The 14,747-nt window shown below is 58.2% G+C and overlaps 1 protein-coding gene across 6 annotated transcripts in view; it reads left to right on the top strand.

Moving 5' to 3' along the window:
• The window catches only part of PNPLA7 (patatin like phospholipase domain containing 7), a 64,559-nt gene extending 50,295 nt beyond the window's left edge, over positions 1-14,264 (top strand). For all 6 annotated transcript variants that reach the window (XM_045883610.3, XM_045883609.3, XM_045883611.3 and 3 more), the window contains 12 exons: positions 216-398; positions 1,136-1,254; positions 8,549-8,705; positions 10,066-10,182; positions 10,294-10,363; positions 11,280-11,396; positions 11,862-12,010; positions 12,422-12,574; positions 12,686-12,793; positions 13,258-13,342; positions 13,535-13,638; positions 13,818-14,264. In XM_045883610.3, the coding sequence (XP_045739566.2) occupies positions 216-398; positions 1,136-1,254; positions 8,549-8,705; positions 10,066-10,182; positions 10,294-10,363; positions 11,280-11,396; positions 11,862-12,010; positions 12,422-12,574; positions 12,686-12,793; positions 13,258-13,342; positions 13,535-13,638; positions 13,818-13,937 (1,482 nt within the window). In that variant the 3' untranslated portion in view covers positions 13,938-14,264. The remainder of the gene's footprint in view (positions 1-215; positions 399-1,135; positions 1,255-8,548; positions 8,706-10,065; positions 10,183-10,293; positions 10,364-11,279; positions 11,397-11,861; positions 12,011-12,421; positions 12,575-12,685; positions 12,794-13,257; positions 13,343-13,534; positions 13,639-13,817) is intronic.
• The last annotated feature ends 483 nt before the right edge of the window (positions 14,265-14,747 follow it).

Raw genomic sequence — 14,747 nt, 5'->3', positions numbered from 1 at the left:
CCCCGGGGTCACAGCCTCGACAGCCCAAGGGCAGAACACACACAGCTGAGCGGGCTCACAGGACCGGGCTGCCGCCTGCCAAGGCCCTGCCCTTGACCCTCCTGCCTGTGTGGGGCGGGTCAGTGGGGCAATGTCCAGAGTGGCGTCTCTGTGACCGCTCACCCCTGGCCTTCAGCTCTGTCCTGCCTGAGCCCTCAGGCTCTGCTCTCCTGCAGCTGGAGCGGATGCTGGAGAGCACAGCCGTGCGTGCCCAGAAGCAGCTGATCCTGCTGCATCGGGAGGACGGGCCGGCACCCTCCCGCACCGTCGAGTGGCTGAACATGCGGAGCTGGTGCTCTGGCCACCTGCACCTCTGGTGCCCCCGCCGCGTCTTCTCCAGGAGAAGCATGCCCAAGCTGGTGAGGTCTGGGCGGTGGGCCGGCCCCATGGGAACTCCTGGCCTCCAGAACACAGCCTTCCTGACTTGCTTTGTGATTGAGCAGTGTATTTCCTTCACGTTCCCTCTTCGGGTCTCTGTAGTCTGAGCTGCTTGGGGCGCTGATGAGGGGGGCTTGCCTCTCCGTAAGCTCACATGTGCTTGAGCTTGATCTTTGGGAGCGGTACCTGGGAGATGGATGTAGCCCCCGTCCATCAGCAGGTGTCCGTCTTTGGGGTCGCAGAGGGGAGGCCTGTAGCCTGACAGACATGCTGGCATGCACGTACCTCCACAGGGAGCCTGGGAGAGTTGGGGGGTGGGGGGTGGGGGAGGTCACCAGGAGGGGAGCCTCCTCAGCCCTGGGGCTTGGGGGCTGGGCGCCCCAAAGGCTGCCCACATGCCACAGCCTGCCTGGCCCCGCAGCTCAGTGGACAGTGTCCTGATAGCCATGCCCTGGAGCAACCTCCGCTTGGGGGTCTCTGGGGTGTCCTTCTGGGCCTTTGGGTGTGCAGCCGAGCTGCCCACACTGCCCCCTCACCCACATGCCCTGTAAGAGCTTCCTCCCGGGCAAGCCTGGGCACCAGGGTGCTGCCGGGGTCAGGATCAGACCCTGCTGTGCCCTGGAGAGGGCTCTGGGTCCCGAGTAGAGGAAACCGCCCCGGTCAGGCCACAGTGTGTGGGACTTGGCCCAGCCTCCCTGTCTCCTGGCCCCTCTCTCAGGTGGAAATGTACCAGCGAGTCTTCCAGAGGCCCCCAGACCGGCACTCGGACTTCTCCCGCCTTGCTCGGGTGCTGACTGGCAACGCCATTGCCTTGGTGCTTGGGGGAGGGGGGGCAAGGTGAGTCCCCACCCCGTGCGTGCTGAGGACGAGGCCTTTGAGCTTGTCCTAGGACAGTCCCCGTAGATCGGCCCCACGTGTGGCCGAGCAGTTTTCTGCACCTGGGTGCACCTTGCCAAGCAGTGCTCCCCATAGGCTGTCCCAGGTTTTTTTATTTTTATTTTTTTGAAAGATTTTATTTATTTGACAGAGAGAGACACAGCGAGAGAGGGAACACGAGCAGGGGGAGTGGGAGAGGGAGAAGCGGGCTTCCCGCCGGGCAGGGAGCCCGATGCGGGGCTCGATCCCAGGACACTGGGATCATGACCTGAGCCGAAGGCAGACGCTTAACGACTGAGCCACCCAGGCGCCCCGTGTCCCAGGTTTTAACAGTGGCCAGGGCAGTAGACGATTTGTGTCTTGTTCTGATACCCTTTGCTAGAGGTGTTTGCTTGTCCGTTAGCCTTTCGTGCCTCTTCTGAAAACTCTGTTCTTACCTTTTGCCAGTCTTTCCACTGGGCTCTGGGTGAGTTTCTTTCCGTTTTAATACACACTTTATGGAGTGCTGGCCTCATCTGCTTGCAGACCTAGAGCAGCTTTCTTGAGTTCGGTGGGCTAATGAGTTCCTTAAATGACCGCTACCCCGTGTTTGTCACTCTGGCCCTTGCCACCTTTCTCCTGAACTTAAAGAGGGATCTGTGCCTGGAGCAGAAGTGGGGCCCGGGTGCACCATGAGGAGGTGTGATGAGACCCAGGCCTTCTGCTGGCGAACCAGATGCTTGTGGGAGGGCAGAGCAGGACTGCCACGTCCGCGCTGGACCCCTGCCCCTCGGAGGGAGGGAGGGCGGGCGGGCATGGGGCACTCGGGCTGGGTCTTGGGCTGGGGGGTGCACTGTGGGGTGGAGTCCCTCACGCGCCCCCACCCCCCGGCCAAGTGAGGCTCAGGGCTGTCCCTGGGCAGGGCCTCCTGAGCACTTTGCACAACCACCCGCCCCCCAGCCCTGCTGCTGGTGCTCGCCTCTCTCCCCAGGAGCAGGTGCCTGGCTCAGCACCTCCAGTGTCCCAAGAGCATCGCTTTCAAAGTGAGCAGGAGGAGGGAGGGGCTTGGAAGAACTGAGGCCCCTTGGGAGTGCCGTGGCATTTGGAGGGGGCACTCTCCAAGGTGTCTCCTGCCTGTGGAGCCAGACCTGTGCTCATACCTGCCGAATCATGGTCAGAGATGTGGTCCAGCCTAGAGGCCAAGGACCCAGGCCCTCTTGTCTAGAAAGGATCAGGGGCGTGTGGAGGAGCATGTCTGAGCCCGCTCTCTGCACTTACCCACCTGGAAACCTCGGAGGCCTGGAGTCTGGCCTGAGGCCCTTACTGACAGGACAGTGGGTGGACAGAGCCCCCACCCCTGATCGCCCCTGGACGTGGCCTGGCCTGGTGGTGCAGCATGAACTCTGTGCTCATTTGTCTGAGGCGACCCTCCTTGCCCTGGGTTTGTACTTGAAAGCCGAGCCAGGGGGTCCAGAGAACCAGGTGACTTGCCTAATGTCGACAGACCGAAGGCAAGGCCAAGGGTCCTTCTGCGGGACTAGGACAGTGAGGTGGCCCAGACTCGGACCTGGTTTGTAGGCATGCTCAACAGCATGGTTAATGAAAATTTAGTTTTACTCAAAACAGTCCTTAGTTTAAAAGCCATGTGGCCACCCCCTCGCAGTCCTCTGCCCGTCTTGCCCTGACACCAAGTCCAGAGGTATCCCAGGGACCGTCACCTGCAGCGTGTTGTCAGCTCTCTGCTCATCTGCGTTTCCAAGTAACATTCCTATTCTATCTGTTTGGTTTTTATCTGTCCATCCATCCTTCATCTGCCTATCGTCTGTCGTCCGTCTGTCCGCCCATCCATCCATCCCCTGTCTTCTGTCTCTCAGTCCATCTCCCTCCTCACCACTCACGTCCCAGTATGCTTCCCACACTGGCCCCACTGGTTGTCCCCCTGTCTCTTCCTCGGACAACATGGCTCATTGCACACGTGTGGCTGTGTGTCCTTCCTCGCAGCTGCCATTTGCTGTTTCCTGGGTGTCACGGATTAGTGCCCAGACCGCCCCTGGAGCGTCCGCCTCCTGTCTGTGCTTGCCGCCATCCCGGGCAGCTTCTGCTTCACCATGAGTGGGAGCCACACACCCCCCCCTCAGGCTTCCCACCACCCCTGGGCTCTGCTGGTTGCTTCCCAGTCTGGCTGCTGGGACTCAGTCTTGGAGTCTCCCTTCACTGTCATCCTGGGACCTGCCTTTGTCCCTCCCAAGTTCAGCTCCTTTTCTGGATTCCACACCTCCCTCTTTCCTGACACATTCCTGATTTGGGTAGCGTTCCTGCTGTATACATTTCCTTAAAAGAAGATGTTTGGGAAGTAAAAGTTTTTGTTTTCGTTTTTGTTTTAAGATTTTATTTATTTGACAGAGAGAGAGACACAGCGAGAGAGGGAACACAAGCAGGGGGAGTGGGAGAGGGAGAAGCAGGCATCCCGCTGAGCAGGGAGCCCGATGTGGGGCTCGATCCCAGGACCCTGGGATCATGACCTGAGCCGAAGGCAGACGCTCAACGACTGAGCCACCCAGGTGCCCCTTGGGAAGTAAAAGTTTTAAAAGGCTGCATAGCAGAAAATGTCCTCAGTGATGATTTGGGTGTGGAATCCAAGCTGGAAGTAATTTTCCCTGAGAATTTCTAAGGGATGCTGCTGCCGTTGTCTTTTGAGCTTCCAGAGTCCCTGTTGGGACGCCCAGTGGGGCCTGTTTTCCCTCTGAAAGCTGTGGGAGGGTTTCTTAGTTCCTGTGCCTGCAGGGACTTGGCCATGTGCCTTGGGAGCAGTCCATCCATCCACTACACTGGGTGGGCTCCAGGGGCCCTTCCAAATTTGGAAATCATGAGCTTCAGCCCTGGGGAATGTTCTATGATGTTCCCCCACCCTGGGCTCTGTCCTCTGTTCCTAGAGCTTCTGACGCTCAGTCACCCATCCGAGATGGGCCCCCAAGCTCTCCTGTCTTTCTTCTCCCTTGTTTTCCATCTCTCTTTGTTCTGCTTTCCAGGTGATTTTTCTCAAATAGATCTTCTGCTAAAATATTTCTAATGTCTGGGGCGCCTGGGTGGCTCAGTCGGTTAAGCGTCTGCCTTTGGCTCAGGTCAGGATCCTGGGGTCCTGGGACCGAATCCCACGTGGGGCTCCCTGCTCAGAGGGGAGTCTGCTTCTCCCTCTGCCTGCTGCCCCTGCTTGTGCTCTCTCTCTGACAAATGAAGTCTTTAAAAAAAAAAAAACCTTTAAAAAATATTTCTAATGTCTGAATGCTTTTTCCACGGTTTTCTCTCTTTGTTCCTCAAGTGTAATGCTGACTTTCTCTGAGAATATTCTTGCAGGTGTCTCGCTCGCTTGCCTCGCTCTGCTCCTTGCGGGCTCGCGTCTGGCCGCTCAGCCCTCCGAGTGAGGCGGTCCGCGTGCGCTAGGCCACATCAGCAGTCCTGGGGAGTGCGTCCCGCCGTCTGCCGCACTCTGCTTACCCTGCTCCTGGCCACTTGAGCTATTATGGGGAAAATGGCTGTGACTGTCCTTTGCACAGATCTGTGTGTGCTGTTATTTCCTCTCGGGAAAGTACCTGCTGGTGGGGCTCGTTTTACACTCTGTGCCCCCCGCCAACGATGTCTGATGTTCAGGCTCCCACGTTTTTGCCAACCCTTGGTATTATCAGGATTCTGAATTGCTGTAATGCGTGTGCAGGGGGTCCTCTCCCTGGGGCCTGTTGATGTCATGTGCTTCCCTGCCACTTGAGTCTCTTTGTTTCGTAGCATTCACGTTCCTCGCTCATGTTTAACTGGTGGTTTGTCTTTTATTGTTGATTCAGAGGGATTATTTATATAGTCTGAACACAAGTCTTTTGCCAGATATATTTATTGCTAATTTTGTCTCTCAGTCTTTGACTTTTCATTTTCTCAACGGTATTTCTTTGAGGAACAGTTTTTAAGTTCGATGAAGTGTGATTTTCCGTTTTCATGGTTATTGCTTCTGGTGTTCTGAGCGCCCTTGCCTGTCCCAAGGTCACAAAGGTATTCTGTCTTCTTCTGGAAGCTCTGTGCACATTCAGGTCTGTGACCCACCTAATGTTTCTTGAGACTGTTTTGTAGCCACACCTCTGGCTGAAGACTTTCCTTCCCCTGAGGTCGCCGTGTCACCCGCGTGGCTCCAGGTGTGACCGTGTCTGGGCACCACCGCACTGTCCTGGCCGCCTCGTGGTAGAGCTTGGCTTCAGGCACTGCACACCCTTCCGTTTTGTTTTTGCTTTTTTCAAAATTGTCTTTGGCTGCTCTCGGTGCTTTGCACTTCAATATAAATTTTTTAGAATCAGCTAAGTATCTTACAAGGTTTTTTTCCTCTCGTAAATGTCATCTTCTAAATTTCAGTTTCAAAGTGTCGTTGCCAGTACGTGGAAATACAGTCGGCGTTTGTTCCTGGATGCTGTGTCCCACGACCCTGCTCAGTCCTCTTACTCTAGTGACTTTTTTATAGGCTTTTTTTTTGCATTTCCTAAGTACAAGTTACTTTTTTGGGGAATAAAGGCAGTTTTTCTTTTTCTTCCCAAAATACATTTACGTCTTTTGTTTCTTTTTTCTTGCCTTGTTGCCATGGGAGGGATGGCGTTTGCCTCTGTCATGGAGTGTGATCTTGGCGGCAGGTGTTTGCAGCCTCTGTCAGATCGAGGAGGTGCCCCTCTATGCTTAGCTAGCTGAGGGTGCATCATGAATGGTTTTTGTGTGTCTGTTAAGGTGGTGAATTACACTGATTTTTAAATAAAAACTAACACTGTATTCTGGGGATAGACTCATTTGCCCACGGTGTGTTGTCCTGTTTGTGTATTGCTGGGCTCCCTTTGAATCTGAGTGCGCTTGTCATTTCTTGAAACGCATGTAGGTTTGTTCGCTGGCCTCAAAATTGAGTTGGGAAGGGGCGCCTGGTGGCTCAGTGGTTAAGCGTCTGCCTTCGGCTCAGGTCATGATCCCAGGGTCCAGGGATCGAGCCCTGCATCGGGCTCCCTGCTCGGCGGGAAGCCTGCTTCTCCCTCTCCCACTCCCCCTGCTTGTGTTCCTCCTCTCGCTGTGTCTCTCTCTGTCAAATAAATAAAATCTTAAAAAAAAAAAAAATTGAGTTGGGAAGTGCTTCTTCTTTTCCTATTTTCTGAAATTTTTATGTAAGATCTGTGTTACTCTTCCTTATATGTTCAGTAGCGTTCACTAGTAAAACCATCTGGACGTACAGTTTTCTTTGTGAAGATTTAAAAATTAAAGGCTCAGTTATGTTGATGGTTATAGTACGATTCAGATTTTCTCATGTCAGGTTTGGCAAGTTATGTTGTTCTAGGAACGTGTCCATTTTATCTGAATTTTTCCTACTTACGCATGAGGTTCACACTTACTTCTCACTGTTCTAACTGGAGTGTGTGCAGATGTGCCCTTTCTCACTCCCGACACCCCCTCCCTCCGAGTCGGTCCTCTTTCTTGTGTGTTTGTCTTCTGGTTCCTTAATTTCTGCTCTTATCTGTGTTATTTCCGCAATTTAACTTGTTTGATTTAAACTCTCTTTTTGTCCTAAGTTGTGGGTGGTAGATGTGTCGTGACCTCAGAGGACAGAGGGGCCGGCCCTCCTGCGCTGCTCCCGTGGACGCAGCGTGCCTTCTGCTCTCAGGCTGCTTGGGTTTCTTTCTGGCTCGGGTCCCCAGCAATGTGGGAATGGCTTTCTTTTGATTGATGCTTGGAGTTCATGATGCTCCCTTAATCTGAGGCTTGAAGTTGACGGTCAGTTCCGTCCAGACCACTGTCTGTCTGTCCAGGTCCTGCCTCTGCCCCATCCCCTTCTTCTCTTTCTGGGCTCCTCTGCCGGATCCCATGCGTCCTCTAGGCTCTTGGACGTCTGTTCCAGGGAGCGGTCTCCATGGCTGCCATCCTGGGGTGTCCTGTGACTCAGTGAGCATCTTCTTCTGCCCTGTGTTCAGGGGGTTCTCTTCAGTGTGCCTGGCCTGCTGCCTAACCCGCCGATTGCACTCTTCGCGTCAGACACCGTATCTCCACTTCTAAAGTTGCCGTTTGGCCCTGTCTTACAGTTTCTCAGCTCTGTGCCAAATACCAATCTTGTCTTTAATTTCTGGAAATTGTTTTTAGGCTTATACCTGAGTATTCAGTTTTTTTGTGGTGATACTAAATACTTTTTTAGTAGTGTTAAAATATGCATGCCATAAAATTTACCATTTTAAATATTTTTTTTCAAAGATTTTATTTATTTGAGAGAGAGAGAGTGAGAGAGAGCATGAGAGGGGGGAGGGTCAGAAGGAGAAGCAGACTCCCCACTGAGCAGGGAGCCCGATGTGGGACTCGATCCTGGGACTCCAGGATCATGACCTGAGCTGAAGGCAGTTGCTTAACCAACTGAGCCACCCAGGCACCCCCATTTTAAATATTTTCAACTGTAAAATTCGGTAGCATTAAGCGCATTCGTGGTGTTGTGCAAACATCACTGTTCATCACCAGAACGTTGCATCTGCCCAAACTGAACCTCTGCCCCCACCCCCACCCCCGGCCCCTGTTCTCCACTGTCTGTGTCTGTGGGCTTGACCCCTCCAGCTCCCTCAAGTGAGGGAGTCCTTGTCCTTCTGGGTCTGGCTTCTTTCACGCAGCGGAAGGCGCTCACGTTCGTCCACTCAACAGCCTGTGTCAGAATTCCATTCCTTCCCAGCCAAGCCACGTCCCTCGAACGCGCGTGCGGCGCTTTGCTTCCTCATTCACCCAGCAGGCCTGCAGGCTGCTTACCCCTTCTGGGCCCTGGGACTTGCTGGGCGTGGTCACTGGCAGCCTGTGTTGTGCCCCTGTTGCCTGGTTCCGCCTCTCTGGCTTGTCTCCTCCTGGCTGTGGTCACACAGCCTCTTCTCTGGGACTGGAGACTTCGTGGGCATCACAGATGAGAAATAGTAGCGGTGGTTTGAGGCTCAGGGCGGTGGCTTCCGTCGGACACGGGCTCTCCTGTCCCCGTGGGGCCTCGTCCATGTCCCCCCCACCCCCTGCAGTGTTGCCATCAGGGCGTTTATCAGGACCCCCTTCTGTGTGTCTTCCACCCTCCCGAGTCTGTGCAAAGCCTGTTCAGCTTCGCATCCCGTTTTCTGTGACTTACGCAAGAGGCAGGCACTGAGGAGGAGGGGTGGCTTGGGAGGACCATCTCTGGCGCCTTTTGCCGACGCACGGCAGGTTCCTGTCCCTGGCGACCGTGCTTACTCCTGCTCTGTGCTCCTGCTTGGTGTAGAGGCTGTGCCCAGGTCGGCATCATCCGGGCCCTGACGGAGTATGGCATCCCTGTGGACATGGTTGGAGGGACGTCCATCGGGGCCTTCATGGGGGCCCTGTACTCCGAGGAGCGGAACTACAGCCAGATACGGATCCGGGCCAAGCAGTGGGCTGAGGTGAGGGGCCTCTGCCCTCCCTGGAGCTTAGCACCAGGTCCCTGGGGTGCTGCGGGAGCAGGAGGACATTGGGACCTTTGGCCCCTGCTCGCGGCTCTGCAGGGCTCTGGACTCAGAGCAGGGTTTGTGGGGTGGGGGTGGAGGGGAATGAGGAGCACAGAGCAAGTAAGGACATCAGTGTTGGGGGATGGGCTCTGGTTGGTGCCTGGTCTTAATTTATAAAGGTGACTGAGGACACCATGGGGAGGTCAGCGCCATTGGAAGAAAAGTTAGTTACCTGTAGTTCAACTGAGGTTCCGGTCACAGGCCAGGCAGACATTTCCCTTCCCCATCTCTGCTGGTCTGATGCAGGTGTGGGAATGGCCACGGAACGTTGGGCCTGATGCCCTCATTGTCCTCAGTGTGCGTTGGGTCATGGGAGTCTGCTGGGAGGCCACTCTGCCAGGCATGGTGGGGTGGGTCCTGTCCAGGCTGTCCTCTTTCCCTGCCTTTCCTGGGTAGCCTTTGGCCTCCTGCCATGCTGAGGGAGGTGGTGGTTGTGGGGGTCGCCAGGCTTGGCTCTGCAGACTCTGGTGCTAGACAGGGGTGTCTTCGGGAGTGAGGGCCTTGCTAACCGTGGAGGACCCTGGGGGCCACCCTGTCCTGAGTCCCTGACCCAGCAGCGCACTTGTTCTCTCTGCCTGTCCCAAGGCGGGGTCTTCATTCTGTTCATCTCAGTGTGAGCACGCTGAGGGGCAACTCACCCTCCACTGGGGGCCCACCTCCTGTATGGCCTGTGCTCTGCGCTTTTCCATCTCAGCTTCTATCTGCACAGAGGCAGGGAGGATCTTTCCTTCTCCCTCAGGAAGTCAGGCAGCCTTGAACCCGGGCATTCTTGGGGCAAGGCCAAGGTCATGAATCCTGCTCCTGGTCCCCGTCTTCACTGAGGAAGGATGGGCCTCAGTCCCTCCAGAGGGAGAGGGTTGGGGGGCTTTGGCAGAAAGGGCCCTCAACAGGGCCACTCCTTCCCGGGCCCTGATGGAGTGTCTGCCGTGGTAGAACATGGGGGTCAATCCCAAGCATGCTGGGGACCTCAGCAGGGAGCTATCTTGACCACTCACCTACCGGTGTTGACTGAGCTTTGTCCTGAGTGAGAGCCAGCATCAGCGGGCACCCTCATAGGACCTCCCCACCCTCCTGCTCACGCCCTGGCATCCGCTCCCCACAGAGACCCTTCAGGATGCTTCCCAGACACCCTTGTTGTGTTCATAGGAAGCACATGTGTGTGCTCTGTCCCTGCTCCCTTCCCAGACTTGGGTTCCTGGCTGATTCCCATGGGATCATCCTCTGCCCGGGTCTCATGTGTGCCCTTCCCACTCAGGACATGACATCGATGGTGAAGACTGTGCTGGACCTGACCTACCCTATCACATCCATGTTCTCGGGGGCCGGCCTTAACAGCAGCATCTGTAGCGTCTTCAAGGACCGGCAGATCGAGGTGCCCCCCCCAAACAGGGACCTCCCTCATCCCCTCGAGCCTCCAGGCCTGCAGGGTCGAGGGCTGGCAGTGGGGAGGATGGCCCTTCTGAGTCCTGCTGTCCCCTTACAGGACCTGTGGATCCCCTACTTCACCATCACCACAGACATCACGGCCTCCGCAATGCGGGTCCACACGGATGGTGAGCACCTCCTCCTTGGGTTCCCCTTGATACGGGCTCAGACGTGCACAGGGCACAGCGCCCCCCACCCCACCCCCGCTTGGGGCAGCGTGACTCGGGAAGGGTACTGAAGGACCAGCTCGGGGTCGGGGGACAGGCAGGCAGAGAACCTGGAAGCTCCATGAGCCAGAGGAAGCACCGAGATGACCCGAAGGAGGCAAGGAGCTCAGGGAGGTCTGAATCCAGAGAGGATCCTGCCGCGAGCGTGAAGGAAACGGGTAGGGACAGAACCAAGAGTCTGGAAGCACCCAGAAGCCCAAACTGGACACAGAAAGGTGCAGATAACAATGTGAACTGAGAGCAGAGAGGAGTAGGGCGAAGGGCACACTCACACCTGGGGGATGTGGGGGGCGAAGGGCACGCTCAGGCTGGGGGGACACGGGGCGAAGGGCACGCTCAGGCTGGGGGGCGCGGGGTGAAGGGCACATGCAGGGCATGTGTTTTGTGGGCTCAGATCAGCAGTTGGTGGGAGACTGCTGGGCTGGGGACCGTGAGAAGGCCAGTACATGGGTGGCAGCTGAGGGCCCTGTTCCAGGGCAAAGTGGTTTGTGAGCTGAGTGCGTGTGTCTCTTTGGAGGTGAGTGGGATGGTGGGGCTCACAGCAGAATGTGGGGGGACTGCAGAACCAGCCGGGCCTCCCCTGGGCCTCTGGCCCTCCCCATGCTCCCTCTGTGGAGAGAGCCTCCCTTGTGAAGGAGGAAGAACAGGAGGTGTGTCTTGTCTGTCCAGATGTGCAGACTTCAGGAGCCCACGCGGGCAGGGCTCTGAGCCAAGGGGCCAGGGCAGGAACCCACTGTGAGCAGCAAAAGGCTTCCCTCCTGCCCCTTGGCAGGTTCTGGTGACAACCGCCCCCCCACACCCCCCAACTCTCTCCCAGGCTCCCTGTGGAGGTACGTGCGTGCCAGCATGTCTCTGTCAGGCTACATGCCTCCCCTCTGCGACCCCAAAGACGGACACCTGCTGATGGACGGGGGCTACATCAACAACCTGCCAGGTACCGCACCCACCCTCCCGCACCCACCTCCACTCTTGTTGTCCTCAGAGTGTGCTCGTGGAGCCCAGAGAACACGCACAGGCACATGCAGACACATGCCCTTGTGCACACACACTTGGGCATCGTGTGCTCCCAGCATATGGCCCTGTTTGTCAGCTCAGCAGCACTCAGAACAAGGGCCAAGCAGAGGAGCTGAGAGCAATTACGTCCCATCTGTGCCCACAGTTGGAACTAACAGCCAGAAAGTGCCGGGGTTGTTGTGGGCGAGGCTCCTCCCTCGGGCACACCTGTCACCTGTTGGACAGTTCTGTGCATTAGGCTGCCCCTCTACAGGCCCAGGAGTGACACTGGACAGGAGACCCTCTGGCCCTTGCAGGCTCTATCCCTGCCCCGCCCCCAGCCCTGCTCCCACCTGGGGCTCTGCATGCCTGTCCTGGGTGGTGACCAAGGCTGTCTTCTCCCCAGCGGATGTGGCCAGGTCTATGGGGGCAAAGGTGGTGATTGCCATTGACGTGGGCAGCCAGGACGAGACGGACCTCACCAACTACGGCGACGCCCTGTCTGGGTGGTGGCTGCTCTGGAAGCGCTGGAACCCCTTGGCCTCAAAAGTCAAGGTGGGGGCATAACTCTGCACAGTGCCCAGGCGGCCAGGTGCTCCTCTGTGGCTTCTGTCCCCAAGATGGGCAACATGGTGCAGCACAATGCCTCTGTGGGCAGAGGAGGGTTGTAGCCCGTTCCGGGCTCCAAGGCCAACAGGGCTGCAGTCACTAGCTCACTGTCCTTGCCAGGGATCCTGCATGGACCAGCTCTAGGGAAAGGGGACAGGCCCACCACCCGCCAGGCTCCATCTCCAGGATCCCTGGCTGGGCACCTGCCCTCCTCCCAGGCCTAGCAGAGATGTGTCTCCCCTTGGGAGAGGGGAGGGAAGGGGCCAGGGTGTGAGACGCAGGCAGCTGTGCCCATACGGGGTCCCTGGAGCCGTGGGGGGCCCGCAGAGCCTCGCTCAGATGCTTCGACGGCCCCAGGTGTTGAACATGGCGGAGATCCAGACACGCCTGGCCTATGTATGCTGCGTCCGGCAGCTGGAGATGGTGAAGAACAGTGAGTACTGTGAGTACCTGCGCCCCCCCATCGATAGCTACGGCACTCTGGACTTCGGCAAGTTCAACGAGATTTGCGTGAGTGCAGCTGGGGTGTGGAGGGCCTGCAGGGCAGTGCCTGCCCTCACTTCTGAGCTCGGAAGTGGGGCCTCCTGACACCTGGTCCCGGGGTTCCTGGTGTGTGTGCAGGAAGTGGGGTACCAGCATGGGCGGACAGTGTTTGACATCTGGGGTCGGAGTGGTGTGCTGGAAAAGATGCTGCAGGACCGACAGGGGACAAGCAAGAAGGCATGTGATGTGAGTGCCCGAGCTAGCGCCCCTCCTCCCTCCCTCCCTCCCTCCTGAGACCGTCCTCTGCCTGCCGCAGGGGGCCTGAGAGGTGCAGGGCTCCCCGCAGGCAGTACTCTGGCACCCCGCCCCCCAAGCTGCTCAGGCCTCTGGTACTCCCCCAGGGGCCAGGAGACAAGGGCAGGGGTGCGGCCCTGTGGTAGCTATCTCTTGGCCTCTGCCCCGGCACCCCCTCTTTTTTCCCCACTTTGGCTCTCTGCTGCTCATGGTAGGCAAGGGTGGGGGCCTGTTCTGGCCTCTGCTCATCTTCCACGCCCTGCCCCAGCTCCAGGGGTCTGGGCACCTCAGCAGGCTAGGACCACAGGGGGTTGCAGAGAGGCGCTGGGGGCCTGGCCAGGCAGCCAAGGGCTGTGGTCTGGGGACCAGAGGAGCTGTGGCCTTGGCCACATGTCTCTTCCATCTCGGCCCTCCAGGTCCTCACCTGCCCCAACGCCTCCTTCACTGACCTTGCCGAGATTGTGTCACGCATTGAACCCGCCAAGGTAGCCACGGTGGACGGTGAGTTGGGTGCTCAGGACACACACCTGCATAGCTGAGGGTGCTGTTGGCAGCGTCTCCCTCTAACCCTTGGCACGCCCAACAAGCCGCCCTGGCCGCCGGGCTCCCTCTAGCAGCCCTGGGGCCTGATGACCACCGTGGCATGGCCCCTGCCCTCAGGAGGGGACCAACACAGCCCTCCCCTCCGTCCAGACGAGTCTGACTACCAGACCGAGTATGAGGAGGAACTGCCAGACGGCCCAAGGGATGCGTATGCTGACTTCCAGAGCGCCCCGGCCCACGTGGGCTCGGACTCGGTGAGCTGCCCGGACCTGCCTGTGCCCCTGGGCTGAGTCAGCGCTGAGGGCTCCAAGCAGGCCAGCCGCTCCCTCCCTCTGCTGCCCTGCAGCACAGAGCCAGTAGGGCGAAGGGCACAGCCTGGCCCAGGCTCAGCCCTCCAGGCTCAGCCCCACCATGACATGCCGTTTGCTTCCAGGACGACGAGTCCTCACTTCGGCATCGGAGCCCCAGTCTGGCTTCCCAGGACTGCCCCCGGACTCCTACCCCTAGCACTCTGACCAGGATGGGTAGAGGTCTCCACTCAGATGCACCCTAGAGCAGCATCTGCTGTGGGCCTCCCTCAGAGACCCTGGCTCCTGCAGCTCCTGGGGCTCTTCCTAGCCCGCCAGGAAGACCGGCTGGGGCCTAGGGCCCGTGAGCCACTGAGTCCAGCTTCTCTTGTGCTGGAGCCCAAGCTGCGCTGGGTGCCTCTGCCCGTCTGCACCGGCAGCTTCTGGTGGGGCTCTCGGTCCTGGCACCCTCTGTGCACAACGGCAGTCCCAGGGGCTGTGCCCGCCCCCGCGGGGCTCCCGGAGGCCTCGGAGACCTGTCGGAGCCCCTGGTGCACCTGCTTGATGTGTCAATAAAGGTAGATCTGACTGTGTGTGGACATGTCCCTTGCCAAGGTCCTTGTGGCAGAGAGCAACACGATGGGCCTGACCGGAGCCGGGGAGCAGCCGCGGCCCCCATCACTGGTCCACCGTGGGGTTGGGGGGTGGGGGCGCATCCCTGAGTCCGGACTGGGTGTGGCATCACCTGCTGTCCTCCGAAGTCACCATGTGGGGGCCGCAGGCAACCCGGTGCAACAACTGACCAGGCAGGCAGGACACCCAGGGTCCGCATGGAGCTGGGGTGCCCCGAACCAAGAAGGAGCCCACTGCTGACCTCTCAGGCATCTTCCCCCGCAGTACACGGGCTGCTCTCCTGGGTCGCGTGCCGCCCACACTGTCTCGGATCGTTAATAGCGCCAGGGAGCCCTTTCGTATAGAAGGAGGGACAACTCCGGCCCTGCGTCTTTGGGGTCCGCAGCCCCTGCAGGTCTCCAAGGGGCAGGGAGACCCCTGACCCGAGGGCCTAGGACCTTGCA

The sequence above is a fragment of the Mirounga angustirostris genome, unplaced genomic scaffold (genome assembly GCF_029215605.1).
Source record: "Mirounga angustirostris isolate CCGP_5_RB_7025 unplaced genomic scaffold, mMirAng1.0.hap1 SCAF_15, whole genome shotgun sequence".
NCBI classification, from domain to species: Eukaryota; Metazoa; Chordata; class Mammalia; order Carnivora; family Phocidae; genus Mirounga; species Mirounga angustirostris.
The sequence above is the reverse complement of the archived record's forward strand: the minus strand, read 5'-3'. Positions and strand labels throughout refer to the sequence as shown.